Source organism: Aythya ferina (genome assembly GCF_964211825.1).
Source record: "Aythya ferina genome assembly, chromosome: 4".
Taxonomy (NCBI): Eukaryota; Metazoa; Chordata; class Aves; order Anseriformes; family Anatidae; genus Aythya; species Aythya ferina.
The window spans coordinates 12,286,766-12,303,942 of record NC_140300.1 but is presented as its reverse complement, the minus strand read 5'-3'; the positions used below and the strand labels follow the sequence as shown (position 1 = coordinate 12,303,942).

At 40.8% G+C, this 17,177-nt stretch overlaps 2 protein-coding genes across 3 annotated transcripts in view; one reads left to right on the top strand and one right to left on the bottom strand.

The window, feature by feature from the left end:
- Positions 1-3,377, bottom strand: part of PPP2R2C (protein phosphatase 2 regulatory subunit Bgamma) — a 186,870-nt gene extending 183,493 nt beyond the window's left edge. Inside the window, 2 exon segments of the mRNA XM_084517962.1 lie at positions 2,934-3,017; positions 3,262-3,377. Coding sequence (XP_084374088.1) covers positions 2,934-3,017; positions 3,262-3,277 — 100 coding nt within the window. The 5' untranslated portion in view covers positions 3,278-3,377.
- Positions 3,378-6,438: 3,061 nt separating this feature from the next.
- The window catches only part of MAN2B2 (mannosidase alpha class 2B member 2), a 28,923-nt gene continuing 18,184 nt past the window's right edge, over positions 6,439-17,177 (top strand). For both annotated transcript variants that reach the window (XM_084516683.1, XM_084516682.1), the window contains exons 1-5: positions 6,439-6,605; positions 9,203-9,349; positions 13,189-13,294; positions 15,731-15,903; positions 16,767-16,882. In XM_084516683.1, the coding sequence (XP_084372809.1) occupies positions 6,489-6,605; positions 9,203-9,349; positions 13,189-13,294; positions 15,731-15,903; positions 16,767-16,882 (659 nt within the window). In that variant the 5' untranslated portion in view covers positions 6,439-6,488. The remainder of the gene's footprint in view (positions 6,606-9,202; positions 9,350-13,188; positions 13,295-15,730; positions 15,904-16,766; positions 16,883-17,177) is intronic.

Here is a 17,177-nt window from a genome sequence, read left to right as displayed (position 1 = left end):
GTTTGGACTTCACCTCTCAGAATATCTAAAACACTCTTTAACTTACACAAAGTTCTCAAGAAGTTGGTATGAATCGTAATTCAAAACAAAGGGTCTGGAATAAGCGGTCCTGCCATCAGTCCACTAGACAGTATGGGCAAACAGCACAAGATCTGGCTTTTCAGAATTTCAAAGTACTAACTGCTCGATAGTGGAAGTTTAGCTCCTACCAAATAAATCACATCCTTAATTCAATATTTCATTTTGCTAGCCTGTAGGTGGATACTCTAATACTGTTCCTCATGTAGCTTTTGTGAGGCTGCACTTAATGTGAGCAAAGTGCTTTGAGATCTTTAGCATGAATAAAATATATTTTGCATTTAGATGTTAATTATAGAAGTAGCAATATTTGAAATAGGGTTTTGTTTCAAAGCAGCAAGACTAAATCAAACATGAATATCTTGGCTTTGATTGTTATGTTTTACTTACTATGCTCTATTTTTCCTTGCATTTGAAATATGCAATTTTGCATTTCTCTTATGTAAATGAATGTTTTTCATCTAACATCTATTTTTGGAAAAAGAATCATTTTCTTCCCTAGTCTAAGACAGAAGTGTTGCTGAGCACAATTCTGGAGTCTAACTGACAGAGTCCTGCAAGGCCATTGCATGCATTCAGTAACAAAAGCAGCAAGAGGTGCCCAGAGGACCCACTTGGACTATTAATATATATGTGGTTATCTATTCAGATATATATCTCATTAAACACATAATTATATTTAATATAGATTAATTGGTCCATCTATCCATTGGTTAGGTGGCCCTAACCAATGCAGCTGCAGTCACAGTTCTTGTGGCCTTTCTCTACAGTAAAAGGAAGTAGGATAAGCACTGAAGAACAATCTGCATTGAAAGTCCTAAGAACAATCAATTATAAGCTAAAGGTTCCTTTTGCCTCTGTGTAATTTAAGCTATTTTAGAGGCAAACTTCAAGAAAATACAAGGCTTAGACTTTATCCAAAATTATCATGCAAGAGGTCAAGCCACCTATCGTGGTACTTCCTTTTATATGTTAAATGTGTTGTTTTTCACTTCTGCAAAGTGTGCCAATTATATTGCTGTACGTGTCCCTAGATATCAGTGGCACTTAGTAGATAATGTATCCTGGAAAATGGAAAAGAAGTACAAAATGCATGCCATATATAAGCCTATTAACATAAATGGGGTTTACTACCTGCAGAGGATTTTGATTCTGTGGTTTGTGTGACCAAATTATGGTGTTTCTGCCTGTTGCTTGTTCTCTGAAATTCATGTATTTCCTGGCTGAGTAAGGAAGAGAAAGCATTTAAGATTTTCATTTAAGTCATGGAGTAAATTTGGGCATCCATAAATTGCCAGTGTTAAAGAAAACTGAAGTTAGGGTTAGCAAACCAATTTAAAAAATTGTGGTTGATTCTGTCATGTGGCAAAAGGCAGCCCAATAAATCAAAGGAATACAACACCTGTTTAGAAGCAAACATTATACTCTCAAAGCAGTGCTGAAACACTGATATTTACCCAGACGAGTAAGGTTAAGAAGCATATCCCACTCACTCAAATCTTTAAATAAAATTAAATGCCAACCTAAAGCTTGTTTTCAACATTCTATGATGCCTGAGAAATGCTGTCACTCACTCATTACACTCCCTCACATGGATGTAATTTCCACCCCCACCTACTGTCATCACATCTGGTTTGGCATGCAGTTTCAGACAAAAAAAAAATATATATATATAACCTAGGCACCAAATCACAACATATTTTGAGAAATATTTCAGTATACGTGTGCGTAATTATAGACAGCATCAAGTACATCTTCAAATATAAACCATCATCAAATCTTTTTGGGAAAAAAAATAGCCTAAAGCCCTAATAGAACTGTAGCTTACTAGTAGTACACTTATTAGTAGTTCACTAAATAGCAAAACACAAAACAACCCAAAACTTTGCATCCCACAGAATCACAGATGGCATGGCTGAAGATGACCTCAAACCATTAGTCTATCTACCAGCCCCACAGCAAGAGCTGCAGCTTTATCACCTCAACCAATGTTTGTGAAATAGACTTTAAATATCTGAAGTGAGTGAGATTTTGCTGTCTACCCACCCCACCTATTCCAGTGTTTCATCACTGGAAAGTTTTTCCTAACCTGACCCCAATCTATTACAGCCTTTCACTTTCCTCCCTACTAAAAAGCTTTTTAGTTTAGCTTGAACTTGTAATGCTCATTTACGCCCTTTCAAACCGTAAGGCACTCCCCTCAGAAGCACATGGTAACAACAAACAAAAAAACTTTGAGACAAGGTCCTGGCTCCACTTAACTCACTGGAAACAAAACCAGCGGAGACACTGAAATATGCTCTCTGGCATTTGCAACACTACATATAGGACATACTAGAAACTACAGGTTGACACTTAAGTTTGAAGCACACTGGATATTCAAAACCACACATGGTTCAGTCCCAGAGGGGAAGGGTTTTTGCCCTGGCACTCAAAGGCTGCTCCTTCTGTTTTCACAGAATATTCAAAAAGAAAACTTTCCAGGTTACCTCTTCAAAGTCAAGAAAACAAAAAGAAGGCAAGAAAACTTTCCACGTGTACTACACAGCCTCACTCGCACCAGCAGCTGCCATCATCAAGGCAAAGAAGCCTGATGCCACCTAGGCCATGAGCGACAAACCTCAGCATCTCCCAGCAGAAGACAACCAGCATGGACACTTTACACGAGGCTGGGGCACACAAACCTCCAGCGGCCCCACTGCAATCCCCTCCTGCTCTGACAGCATCTCCATCACCCAAAGCCATCCCTGCTGGCTGCAATGTTGTGCCATGGCCAGCCTCAAGCCTGCCAGCCACCCACAGGTGACGGGACATGATGGTGGCCACAGGGTTGAACCGCAGCACCCCGCACTCACCTTCTGAGACCTCAAACTCGGCTGCTCCATTGAGCTGGTAGAGGCACCAGTCAACCGCGCTGTTGTCGCCTGGGGGGCCGCCAACTGTAAGAGAAGGAAGAGGATCAAAGGCATGGTCAGGCTGGGGCACCCAGCACCCACAAGGAAGAGAGAATGGGGCCATGGGGAGAAGGTTGAGGAAGGAACAAGAGGCAGTGGGGTGGAGGAGAGAGGACAAGCCGCAGCAGTGGGGAAGAGGGCAAGGAGAGATGGAGAGGGCAGAGAAGGGAACAGAGAGATGAGAGGGGGCTACAGCGAGGCGGGAGGAGGGGGAACGTTAACGAAATACCCTGCTTTTGGGACATGTGTGCCGCCCTGCGGAAGGTGCCCAGTGCTCTGAACTGTTATTTTGCTTTGCTCCCAGCGCCGGTAGCTAGCTCGGGGCGCCTCCTCCTCCTCCTCCTCCCAGCGGAGCGGGCGGCGCAGGCAGCCGGCGCTGCCTCGGGGCGCTGAGGGAGCCGGGGGAGGGAGGACGGGCGGCGGGGAAGGCTCCGCCCGGAGCTCCGGGGGAAGGCGGCGCAGCCTCACCAGGACCCGCCGCGGCCCCAACAGGTGCCAGAGGGCCCGGCTGGCCTGTGGGGAGCCCCCCTCAGCACGGCCGGCTGCTGTGCTGCCGCCCGCCCGCCTTCCTTCATCCCTCCTCTGCGCTCCCCTTTCAGCCTCAGTCCCCGAGTTCCCCTTCAGGGCGTCCCGCCGTGCCATGCTTCACTTCACTTCACTTCGCTTCTTACCTGCCTTGGGCTGTGCAGCCTGTCAGGGATGGAGGCTGCACATGCCAGCTGATTTCTCAGGTTTTACGCACGCTAAAATCACTGCGAGGCTCGAGAGCGTTTCTCATCTTCGGGACTGTGGATCCGCAGGCTGTCTTCACAGCATGCATGAAAGGTAACTAAGAAAGCAAACTTTTCATCAAGTAAAGCGAAGTGCTCTGTGGAGTGACGCTTGCCTCAGCTGGAAAATTGTTAGGGGAGCAGAAAATTTGAAAGTGCTGAAACAGTCAGTTATAGCAAGCATACTTTATGAACGTCTTTATTCTCGCAGACATCCACCCCAAAAACACCACAGGAGGGAAATCTAAAGGTATGTTAATTGTTCTCTACACCAGGTGGCTTTCTTGGCATTTTGTTTAACACAAAGATTGTGACTTTTTAGCTTACAGCTGGCAGCACTGTGCCTAGATCTGTCTTTTTGAGGCGACAATGTCAGAGGCCCACATATACCATAGCTCATGTCAAAAAAAAAAAACAAGCAAGCACACTTTGTACGGGCAAATGAGAAAAGCTTAAGAAACAGTACAGGAAGGCCATAATCAAGCCATGGTAAGAGATTAGGAGCACTAGAGAAGAAAACATCAATATAGGCAGCTCTCATGGCCCAATTACACTGGATCCTCCATTATTTTTGCCATAAATTCAATTTGATATGCCAACCTTCATTATGTTTTGTAGCACATGAAGACCCTCCTGATGCCTTTAGATTTGTGTGTGCTTTCATAAACTGTAGGTAGTTTGATCTGATTTTTACTAATGTAAGTATTCTGTTCAAACAGGTATGTTCTTCTCTACTCTGTACAAGACGGGGTAATACTGTGACCTGTGTGAAAGAGTAAGGAGGACAATTACATGTTCTGATGGAAATAGGTTTAAAATGGGAGTAACAGTCTGCAAACATTCTCAGCTACTTTAGCAGCAGAGCAAAATGCCAACGCTTAAGCTTTCCTGGGAACTTCACCTAAATTACAAGACCATAATGCCTTCTGAGGTAAAAGAACATCACTTCATTTAGACTGTGTATATATGTTTATCTCTAAGCCATATGTTTGCTGGATGTGTGCTCGCTTTCTTGGAACTGAAAAGATTTAAGCTGATGATTTGGGGAAAAACAGATATCACAGAGCTGTATTAAAGCTTCATCCAGCTGCTTAAAGATACTAACTCTCTCATTAAAGTACCTACAGACCTTGATTGCTCTCCACAAAGTATTAAGTAAAAATAACCTTAACATCCCAGTACAAGCCTCTTCTTTTTGGAGAAAATTATAGTTTCCCATATTAATAAGCAAACAAGGGCCCAGCTGTAGGAGAATTCATTCATATTAGCCATATTTTTATAAAACATAGTGATTTTATGCTCTTCAGCATTACTGAGTTACATACTGTTTTTCATTATGGACTTTCATTATGGACTTCATTATGGACTTCAAAAATTTACTCACTTTGTATGTTAAAAAAAATCAGCTTGGCATGTAAGGCAGTATGTTATATATTTCTGTTTCTTTCTAAAATGGTAGGATAGATACAGATCTTACTTAGAGTGTGATCTGTTTCTATATGTACCTTAAATATTGAGATGGGTTAACGTGCACTCAAGGGATAGGAAGTTCAGCATGAATTTGTCTTTTATCAGTGCAAGTCTGTAGAGGGATACTGTAAAACTATTTGTGATGGTTTTATCACAAATAGCGATGTGACTGCTCGAACTAAATCTAGTTAACCTATGAATTCTAAATCAACAGACAAACTTGAAGGTACGAGCAGATACTACTTTCAGCCAGCTTCCTTTACTTTTGAATTGTTGGAAATGAGTTTGGTGTGATACTTTTTATCATTTCAGGATTGTAACATTGTTAAAAGCACATAATTTACTCAAACTTGAATTTAAGCTGGGTAGCCAGAAGTATACTACCGTGTACTTCAAAGAGTGAATCAACAAAAGAACTATTTGGGCTTTTAATATAGTATTATATTGGACAGAAACAGAAACTGCAGACCAAATTTCTGGGGAGACTGGGCTGCCTTACCTATATAACATTTTTTAAATTATGGACGTTGTCCCTTTTCACAAGGGTTATCAGCAGACCTAGGAGTATGACTGTTTTAGTTTCAGCACAGCAGCCAGCGCTCACTAACGGTAAGAAAGCAAGTGAGAAAACCAATTTAAATGGGATCAGAAGGTCAACCCCATAAAATAAAATTTAATCTTGCTACAACTTCAAAACACAAAGACAATAATCCGTATTGCAGTACCAGGCCCAGAAGTAAAGAATTCCATTCCAAATAGAATTTCCACCAAAAGAAATCACTGGGATTTCGAGTCGGCCAGGATGAAGAACTGAACACCTCCCTGAGCAATATGGTTTTATAGAAAGAAAAAATAAATAAATAAAACAGCTCCAGGAGCAGCACTAACAGCTACCTCCCGGGGGTCCGTGGTTTTCACGGGGTCCTGCACCCTGCTGCAAGGACCCCACGTACCAGCAGCACCTCAGGGCTGCCAGCCACCCCCTGGGCCCAATTCCCCTCCTCATATCCTCCGATTTAACCAAAAAGTGCTTTAAAGGAAAAAAAAAAAGGAAAAAAAAGCAGCGCCTTCTGGCGAGCAGGCCCGCGGCTCCCGCTCCCTCAAGATGGTGGAGGCCCGGCCGGGAGGCGGTGCCGGAGCGGGGGGCGGCCGGGGGCGGAACGCGGCGAGGAAAACCCCGGCTTCGGCCCCGGCCCTGGCCGGCTGTGGAGCAGCCATGGGGCCCCTGCTGCTCCTCTTCAGCCTCATCCTGCCGGCTGCTGGCCGCGGGCAGCTGCGGGCCTTCGTGGTCGCCCACAGCCACATGGACGTCGGCTGGGTTTACACGGTGCAGGTGGGGCCCGCTGAGGAGGGAGGGAGGCAGGCAGGCAGGCAGGCCGGGGAGGGGGGGCGGCGGGGCTGAGCCTCCCTGCTTTTCCTCGGCCCGGTGCTGCGTTAAAAAATAAGAAAAGATAAGGCGTAAATCGCTCCGGTCTGTCCCGCAGTGCGGCTGGTCGCCCGGTTTTGTGGGATCACCTTGACGGGGGAAGGCAGGGCTGGCTTAGGGGCTGCGGGCGTCGCTTGGGGTTTCCTGCTGCCAGCGTTCAGTGGGATGCTCGCGGTGGGTTTTGGTGTTGTTTTTAAAAAGGAAAACTTTCCAGCTGTCAAAGGGTGCTTTAGCTGCTTGGCAGGCTTTGTTGGGCTTTCAGAGTATCCTCTTACTAAGCCAAAAACTGAAGGAAGTTCTCAGTCCTCAGAGACACCCTACTGGCCAAGCCAGAGTCGGTGCCTAGGGCCATGGAAGTGTGGCAGCAAAATTTCTGCTCAGTGAGTGAGTTGCAGAGCAAAAATAAATCAGGTGGGGTATTCATGCCCTTTGTATTTGTTAGTCTAAATCCTGCATCCTTTTTTTTTCATTACAATGAATTTCTTTAGATGATGCGGAAGATGCTGCAGATACTCTATTTGCTAGAGCGATACAACATCGCGTGCTTAAGAATAACTATAATAAAAAAGATAATGTCTTACCAAGAAAAAAATTACTGTTGCTTGCAAGTAGCCTGGCTTGTAAGAACAACAATTTTCAATTCCAACCCAGACCATTGGGCTTTATAAACTTTGCAGGAGTTCTGGTGTAGCTGAAGTTTGTGTCATGATGTGGACTGGCTCGCTTTAATCTCCAAAATACATCAAGAAAATATTTTCAATAGGTTACCACACAGAATAAGTTAGTAGTGTATCATGTTTGAGGAGTCCTTGATCAACTCTTAAAATATATTGTACTCCACTGAACTATTCAGAATTAAAATTGAGCATGATGTTGTAATCCTTGTAAATATACTTGGATTTTAGGTTATATTGTTTGCAGCCAATTGTGAGACAAATGAAAGCTTAGCAGGCATTTGAGCATGTCACTATTGAGTAATAGTAAAATTTGAAGGCTATTCCCTTAGTTAAAATTTCACTTTGTGTAACAATAAGTGTCTAATCATAATCTTGATTATAAAAAGTCCTTTAGAAATGATTGAAAAGTAATTGAACAAGCAATTATTTAGATAAGCTCTGAAGTATTTTAAGCCATTCCTCCTACACTGAAAATTTTTTGCTTTTCTAGCGGCAGTTAGCAAAGATAGCTGGATTTCAGTTGTGGAAAGCAAGGGGATAGGAAAAGTTAGTTTCTGATTTGGCTTACATCATCCTGTTCTTATTTCAGAGTGTGCTTTTCTTTCTTACAGGAAAATTGCCCAAATGGATTCATATGTTATGTATCATGCCCAGTAGTTGTAGTTGGATGAGGGATCTGTTGATCAGTTTTAGGTGCATGTTTGTGTTGTGGTGCTTATTTTCAAGCATGTATCATTAGCTTCAAGTAGAAAAGCAATGTTGTTGATGTTAAAATAACTATGCTATTAGATACACACAGAAACTGTTGCAAGAAAGCACAGGCACTGCAGGAAATTCTGGGATCTCCGCTGTTGCCTTTAGGTGTTGTATATCACTTTGATGTTAAGTAAGGAGTGAAACACTGCATATGGCCAAGCAGAATTTTTTCTGGCAAGGAAAAGTGTACCCAAGATATCATCATTTGCACAACTTTAAATGAATATGATGTTGTTTGTTTGATACCATATGATAGGATATAACTGCATGATGGGTCTCAGAATTACAGAATTGGGGGGGTTGGAAGGGACCTCAAGAACCCCCTTATTTGATGAATATAGCTCCTATATTTGCATTCCAATAAAATCCATAGGCCTTCTGGAATCGAAGGTGCTTTAGGAGCAGGAGACACAGGGAGTAGATGCTCTGATTCTCACGCTGGATGATTCTATGTCAACAGTCAGATTTGTTCTGAGTCCTTTGCCTCTGTACTAAATCATCAAGCAGAGTGGATTTATTTTTCATGACTAAAACTTCTAGGGTCATAGTAGAATAATCTACAGTTTAAGTATAACTGTATTATACCAGTAACACACACCCACAGCACAGTCATACTCACTCTACAAAAACAATTCTGATAATTCAGGATGCCAGCAGTAGAGCAGAAATGGAAAGGTAAAGCAGACATGTGGATTTCTTTCCGACTACATTGGTGGAAAGGCTTACCATGCCTGGTACTGATGGTGGGTGGAAGGAAGCAGTGAGGGATAGGGTGAGCCGTTCCCAGTAGATCAAAAAGAAAACTTTTATTGATGTCTGCTGATCTTGTGGGAAGCTACAGCATGATCTGGTCAGGTCCTCAATCAGAGAATGGTTTTTGGAACCAAAGGCACACAGGGTGTATACAACCAGAGAGACCTCAGCCTTTCTGAGAGTACAAAAGAAGTTTGCAACAAACTTGACATTTTCATCTCTTTCATATTGAGCCCCATGAGTGTTCAAAGCAGCCCCTTCAATGTAGGCCAAGCACCACTTTCCAAAATGCAGTTTCTTTTCTGTGTTATTTTGCAGGAGAGTATGCATGCTTATGCAGCAAACGTCTACACATCTGTTGTAGAAGAGCTAATGAAAGGAAAGCAACGCAAATTTATTGCTGTGGAGCAGGAATTCTTTCGACTCTGGTGGGATGCAGTAGCCACGGATAAACACAAGCAGCAGGTAAGTTGTACTAGAGCCAAATGTACTGCTAACAAGGAATTCATGCTTTTTTCGGAGGGCAAGGAGGGGGCAAAGTATTTCAGCATTTGCTTTTTACCCATATCTTCTGCAATCTGTCTGGGAATCTAGCACTTCTTACGAAAGGACTTTACCTCTAAAGGTAGTTTCAAGAGGTTAGAACCCCAGATATAGATCAGAGCGGTAGGAGGTAGTAACCTTTGCACTAAGACTCTTTACACTTTGCAATTCTTGTTTCATCAGTGACTTTTTTTATTTGGGGGCATGCTAGTATAAGATCTGGGTGATTCTGAAAGAGGTTGCACCAATATCTGTCAAACATCTGAAGCTTACAAACTGGTAATGCTGCTCACAGGAAGGAACTTCTTTCTTTCCAGTTAAGTGTTGCTCAAAAAAAAGGTTTCTAAACAAGGCTAGTGCAGCAAAAAGAAAAATGTAGGATTCAACAACAATAGCTGTTTCTTGGGTTTGTTTATTTATGAACTGTGATCCTTTTCAGTCTTAAGAGTTTTAACTCAAGGATTTATTTTTTTTTTCCTAGTAAGGACATATTGAAGTTATGTTTATTATTTCTTTTTTATGCCAGAGGAAAGAAGCATGCTGAAATCAAAGACTGGGCTGGTAGCCCACTGCAATGCGTGACGTTTAAACTTCAGACCCTAACACTAGTGGATACGCAGGTGCAGCTCCCCATAGGTACTTCTGCTGAACTCCAGGCAATGACAACATATTACTTGCAGTACACTAAATTTACACATGGAGTACATTAAATTTCATCAAACATGTGGTTTGATTTTTGGCTGGTCCTGTGAAGAGCCAGGAGTTGGACTCGATGATCCTTGTGGGTCCCTTCAAACTCAGAATAGTCAGTGGTTCTATGAAAGTGCTAGATGCGTAAAGTGTCATATGAAAAAGTCACCTCCGGTCTGTTTTTTGTTTAAACCTAGTCCTTCACTAAATTCTGAATTGTCTGTAATGTTTCATATTTAAATAATAGGTTGCTACCTGTGTGCGGCTGACCTTTGTAAATAGGTTTTGCTGTGGTGGCAGTGCTTTGCCCGTACCTGCCCCTTGCAGCACAGATCTCTTCTCTATCCTTAATTAGAAAATTGCATTGCAAATCCAGGGTGGAGAAATTAAAGAAAATAGCATAGGAACTGCTTTGTGTAGGACAGGAGAGTACTCTTTCTAATGGACGTTGTTCTTATTTGAAGGATGTTGTGTGGCAGTAAGCCAAGCTGTAAGGAAAAGGCCTATAATTCCCTGTAGTTCCCTTTCTGTGATATCTAAAAGAGTAAATGTTTAGCATGTTTGACCTCAGCAGCACAAAACTAGTACTTAGGATTCAGCCCTTAATTTTCTTGTCTAGATTCTTGTGGCTTTTCTGCATTTTAGTCAGTTCTGTATTAGCTTTTCAAGAAACTATTATAAAAGTAAAATAATTAAAAGCAAATTTCTGTGAAACCTGTTTGTCAAACATTGAATCTCTAGAAGCTACGAAGCTTGTTGATAAGTGATGTGTTTTTCACATTAGCAAGTTGCAAATATTGGGCCTTGAAATTAACTCTGTGGTTATTGTCCTGCTTTTTCCACTTGAACTCTAGCATTAACTGTTTTCTGTGGTATAGCCCACAGGTTTTAATTTAGTATTTTGCTTGAAATACAGGATTTAATTCTGGTTTCTTCTGGAAAATCTGCTTTGGATTAGTAGTATCAGCATTAAAAATTAGTAAAAACCACAGCCTGAGCACTGAGGCTGGTTTTACAGTTCAGACAAGAGCATATATAGGAGTGAAGTGGGCTGCAGCAGTACACAGCCAGATGTGAACCTCTTAGTTCTCTGTGCATGTTGTTCCCACATGATGTCTGGGTGTTTTAACTAGGGGGAAGAAAAGATATGTAGCCACTTGTAGCTGGGATGTACGAATGGGTTGTAAGGGTAGTACGAGTTGTCCCAAGGTCTATGGATATGTCCTACTGCTGTAACAGCCTGCTGCTTGTAGAACTGTTGTGTCTCTTTCCTAGGTTCCTATTGCCTTTTTCCAACTCAGGTCAGTGCAAGGGCATGTCCTTACAGATTTCTCTGGTTTCTGGGGTTGGATATCATTTAAATTACTTGAATTGCTGTTATTTTCAGTATTTTCAACCTCACTGTGATTCCATGAAACTTAGTTTCCATGGCCTAAAGTCTGGTTCAAAGGTATCCTTTTTGGACATCCATCCACATGGGGAATAATAGCTACAGATGCTTTTCATGTAGGCCAGGACCAGTTCTGTGCTGACACCAGATATCAGTTATCTGGTCTCCCAGCATGCTAATCAGTCACCACAGTCAGCTGGAACTAATTTATGAATGCTGAGCCCTGAAGCATTTTCACAACATTGTGAATGAGAGGAATGATTATAATCAAAATTGACAATCTGGCATCGTATCTGAGCAGACACAGGGGCATTCACTGAAGGTTCCTGGGGAAATAAGCATAATAGGTCTGGAACTAGCATCCTGCATGACAGATTTAAAAAGAAAAAAATAATTAAAAAAAACTGGTGAGGAATAAAATATGTATTTAGAATTTCTGCTGGAAGTTTGAGGCATGTATCTTTGAAGTTTGAGGTAGCAAAGTAACTATGATAAAAGCAGAAGCCCCTAAGACTTTTAGAAAGGGGCACAGATTATTACCCCTTTCCTACACACCCACATCCAGCAAGTTTGCTAACAGCTGCATTTAGTGGCATGCTTGCTGTTTCTGGTGGTTGAAGTTAAATAAAATCTTATACAGGTCATAATATGTTGTCAGGTTTTAAACTAGGAAAAAGAATAGTAAAGAAGGTCAGCAGCATGTTTAATCATATGGGCAAACCCACTACATGTGAAATATCTATTTATTGATAAAACATAGGAAGAGAAGCTTTCCCAAGAATAAAATAAAGGGAAAGTTTCCAGATTTTTTTTTTCTAGGAAGAGTTGCCATCCTTCAGGGTTTTTTTGTTGGTTTCTTTTTTTCAATTGGCTGTTGTTTTTTTTTGTTTGTTTTGTTTTCTGGGGGGGACACACTTCTTATTTGTTTTTTGTTTGTTTGAAACTAGTGTTTGTAGTTCAGAGTTATTTGAAATAACCTTGATTGTACTCCTATGTCCAACCTCTGAAGGCAAGGTCGATGCTTACAGTATTGAAGAGATGTGAGCATAGCCACAGCACTCTGTCTTCTTCCTGGATCCCACCAGGTTTGGTCTCCAATCTGTTACTGAGGTCAGGGACTAGAGGAAGCCCCAGGAGCCTGGCCATCGCTGCTTGCATGGAGTTGCACATTGGTTGCTCATCCGGCTTCCTAATGCTGTTTCAAAGCCAGGATGCAGCAGGAGGAAGACTTTGAGAGAAGCAAGAGCATCTTTTTTCTTAATCCTCCAGCTCTAGCTGCCTTGAGGCAGGATTCTAGGCTGATGCAAGTGTGTAGGGACAAGAGTGATGCTTAGATAGTATCAAATCATAATGAGGAATACTTAATCATGATCAAAATCTCTACTGATGAGTACCAGGTCAGTGTGGAGGTACATCTTCCATGCCTATTACCTGGTTTCAGTGTAAGCTGGGTGAATTGGTACACTGTGCAGCGTATTTGTTTGCTTCCCCTCCCATCACCCTGCCCTTCTCTTTTTGGTAGCACTCAGTACAGACAGCATGTTATCCCACTTTTGTCATGGATGCCTTCTTGACAAGTGTTGTGTCTGGGTAATAAGCTGTGATCTGAAATGAATTTGCAGCCTTTTTGGATAAGACTGAGATGAAATTTATGTCCCATGTCTTAATTTCTATATCATAGGTCCATCAGTTGCTTCAGGAGGGACAACTGGAATTTGTCATTGGAGGGCAAGTGATGCACGATGAAGCTGTGACACTAATTGATGATCAGATTTTACAGCTGTCAGGTATGTGTATTTGCATTTAGCTTTTGTTTATCGTTGTGATGGCCTTGGGGGTGGTTGCTTTTTCGTTTCTCCACCCCAATTTTGCTATTATTTTTTTTTCTATTCTTTAGGAACTGATTAAAATATTTCTTTTTATTTGCTGATGGGTCATCTGTATAAAAAAATCCTTGCATTTAGAAGAAAAAAGAACTACTGGCTTGTAGTTAAGTCTATGTCAACTATAAACTCTTTTGAAACAGAGGCCTTTTTAGTTTGTGTCTGAGATCTTAAGTTCCTGCAGAGATAGTTATGGTGAAACTGAGGGTTTGAGAAACTCTGGAAGAAAATACCTGATAACGATTCGGAGTGTGAGGGGGTTGTATTGCTTAGGCAAAGTCTTCTGCAGAACATGGACCACAGAATATCAACAAGGTCATCTTAACTTAGCTGAAAATCTTGCTTGATGAAGAAATCCCTCATTATAATAATTAACTAAAGACTCTGCTAGAAATTGACACGTATTTCCAAGAGATGCACTATCTCCCATTTAGATTTTCTAGCATCTGCTTCCAGCTATTTGTATGTTATGTCTCTCCATCAGATAGTATAAAGGGTCTTTTAGTATTTTGGCTTATCTCCGTTTGGTTAAAGAAAAAAAAAATTAAAAGGAAACTTTATGCCACCATCATGCTGTAGATGTCTACAATATGTCATGAGGGAATGGTGTGGTTTTGGAGGGTAAAATGATATATTAGCACCAGCTGTCCATCGTGGCTGATACAAACCCTGCCTGTTTCAGAGCTATACTCTGGGCAGCTTTTTACAGGAGAGTAATGCAGTTCAAACAGCAGCATTTCCATTTGCTGAACCTGACTGCACACTAACACTGGCAGTGTTCCCTGCTTGTCAGTGTTTATCAGGAGCACAAGGAGAGCAGCTGAGTTGCTTCTCAGTGAGTCACTGCATCGCACTCTGGCCACAAGGAGGAGGGAGAATGAATATCTATTTTCAGCTGACTTCTGTATTTATAGGTGGTTCTGAAGGCTTTGTACATCCAAGCCAGGATTTTTCCAAAGATAATACTTATATTGACTGTTGAGTCCATTTCTTAAACACTAATATAGCTTCTTATTTCATTGGAGTCTGTTGCACAAATCATTATTTCTAATCTGAAATTCCATTCTGTGTTTAAACCTAAATTTTGTTTAAAAGAAGATTAACTTGTAAATTTTAATTTAGCAAGAACAGAAATATTAATATATTTTAATATACCCATTAATTTTTCCTGAAAACTCTCAGCTCAGTTTACACTGTTAGGAGGACCTGATAGCATGGTCTGAACTTTTGGTTAGACCTGTGCGGTGTCAAGAGTTGGACTTGATGATCCTTAAGGGTCCCTTCCAACTCAGGATATTCTATGATTCTATGATTCTAGCGAAAGATGTATCCTTGCACTGTGTGATGAGTACACCTTGAAAAGAGAAAGCCAGTGCAGATATTTGGGGTCTACTTCTCCTATCTTCTCCTAGCTGTGTTTAGGAAGGGTCTAGCAAACTGTGTCGAAAGTGTGCTTCAGTGAGAAGAATTGAAATAAACTCAATCTTTGAGAAAGTTTTCACTAAAAAAGATATCAGTTGTGGAAAAGATGAAGTGAAAGGAGAATGCCTTGCAACCTCAGCTATTTGAGTGTGGTCTTTGGAATGGAAGTAATACAAAATGAGAAGTGGTTTTATGTTCAAGTAGTTATGTGCACAATTCCAGAAGTATAAAATTAACATCTGCTTTTCTCTCTTTTTTTTTTTTTTTTTTTTGACTATAAGAATCCTAGTGCAATATACTAAAGTTTATTCCTAAAAGCAACTGCTTATCTGGTTGGTATACTTCTATTTAAATGGTTTGTCTGAGTTGATCCTGTTGGTTGATCTTTCTGTTTTTTGTGGTTGTATTTATTAATTGAAACTCAATTTAATACTATATTAATAACATTAGTTGTAAATAACATCTAACAAGATTGCTGTTAACCTTTTGATTTTTTCTATTTTTTATGATCTTCAGTCACATTCATGTTAGTTTTGTTCACTCGTTCGTTTGCCATTCACGCGAGACTGAAATTTCCTGAGACTTGTCTGATTTTTAGCAAACACAAACTCGGACGTCAACCCATTAGCCTTAACGTAATCTTTCTCTAAGTAGTTTCCCAGGCCTGTATCTAATCATAATTCCTGTTTGTCGTTCATCTTTTATGATGTTAATAAGTTATACTTGGCAGAGTAAAATAAATATTGCCAATGTGGAAGTTTCTGCTGTAAATCATTAAATTCCTGAAACTTTAGATGCTTTGGAAAACATCAACGAAGAGCTATCCTTTAAGTGCTTATCTGTAATACTACATGCATATTACATTGATAAGATGAACTTGTAGGAGTATTCCTAATGTAAACAAATTTTGCTTTGCAGAGGGCCATGGGTTTTTATATGAAACTTTTGGGATCAGGCCTCAGTTTTCTTGGCACGTTGATCCTTTTGGAGCTTCAGCTACAACACCAACTGTTTTTGCTCTGGCTGGTTTTAATGCTCATCTTATCTCTCGAATTGACTATGATCTGAAGGCTGACATGCAGAAAAACAAGGTAAAAAATACCCAAGGACTGAAATTCATGTCCTTATAATAATGTAAACTATTACAATAAGAAAGGCATAACAGATTTGTGCAAGAAAATGTAGGTATTTTTCTAAAAGTAACATGCCAATTGCATGTTGGTAATATTAAGATACATTGTGTCTGTCAGTAATGTCTTTGGCTTCTGGTCAAGAACTAAATGTAGTCTAGACTGAAAAAGACACAAAATATGGGCAGGTGGGCAAAGAATAAGCGGGCCTGGAATCAGGACTGTTAGAATTGGAGGCTTTTAGAATGGGTTTCAATTCTGCCTCAGAAAACCTTAGATATCTTGTTTTTATGAACAGCTTTAAAGTGTAGTGTGTGTTTGGGGCTGGTGGCTGTCATGTTTGGAACATTTATTTGTGACTGTATAAGTGATAATAGTCAGATGCAGCTAAACATTATTTTGCTGCATTTGATTTCTATTTCAAGTTCTGCCTTCTCTAGCGTAAAGTTTATTTGCAGATGCAGTAAAGATTTTTATTTTCATAACACAATGTTGGATCCTGGTTTGTCAATTGTATGCCTTAAATTATGTGCTAATAAAGGGATTTCACTGGTATGAGTTGGGCATTAGGCAAAAATTTTATGAATGTTGCATGAAACTCAAGCGTCCCTGAAGAAAACAGGATTCCTGTTGAATCCAATGAAGCCAGGACCTACCACCCTAAGCTCGCAGTGTATCGTGATTCTTCCTTTCTACTTCTATGAGCTTCTGATAATCTTTTCCCATCTAAATGTTTTCAGGTAGCTGACAGTCTGGAGGCCTCCAAAATAGTACTTTTGTGCTTGTCATTGGGGTAATGGTTTCTTATTCTTCTTGTTTTCCAGAGACTTCAGTTCGTATGGCAGGGCTCTCCTTCTTTATCTGAAAGTCAGCAGATCTTCACCCATGTCATGGATCAGTACAGCTACTGTACCCCATCACAACTACCTTTTTCAAACAGGTCTGAAGATTTCTGAAATAGGCAGAAATATTGATTGCTTCTGAGAGTTTATATGGTCAGAGCTTAAGCGCTTTCTTTGCCTGTTTTCTTTCAATAGTATTCTTCTGCGTTGCTTCACAGATGTGCGGTAGGTCAAGGACGTGTCTAGACTCTGTAGATCTGAATCAGGGTTATTAAGCACCCTTCCACTACCTACCGTAATACGTAAAGTTTGTTCATTACCTAACAATTGAATCCTCAGAAGTGACACTTTCTACTGACAGGCATTAGAAATGCTTCAAAATATTCTCAGACT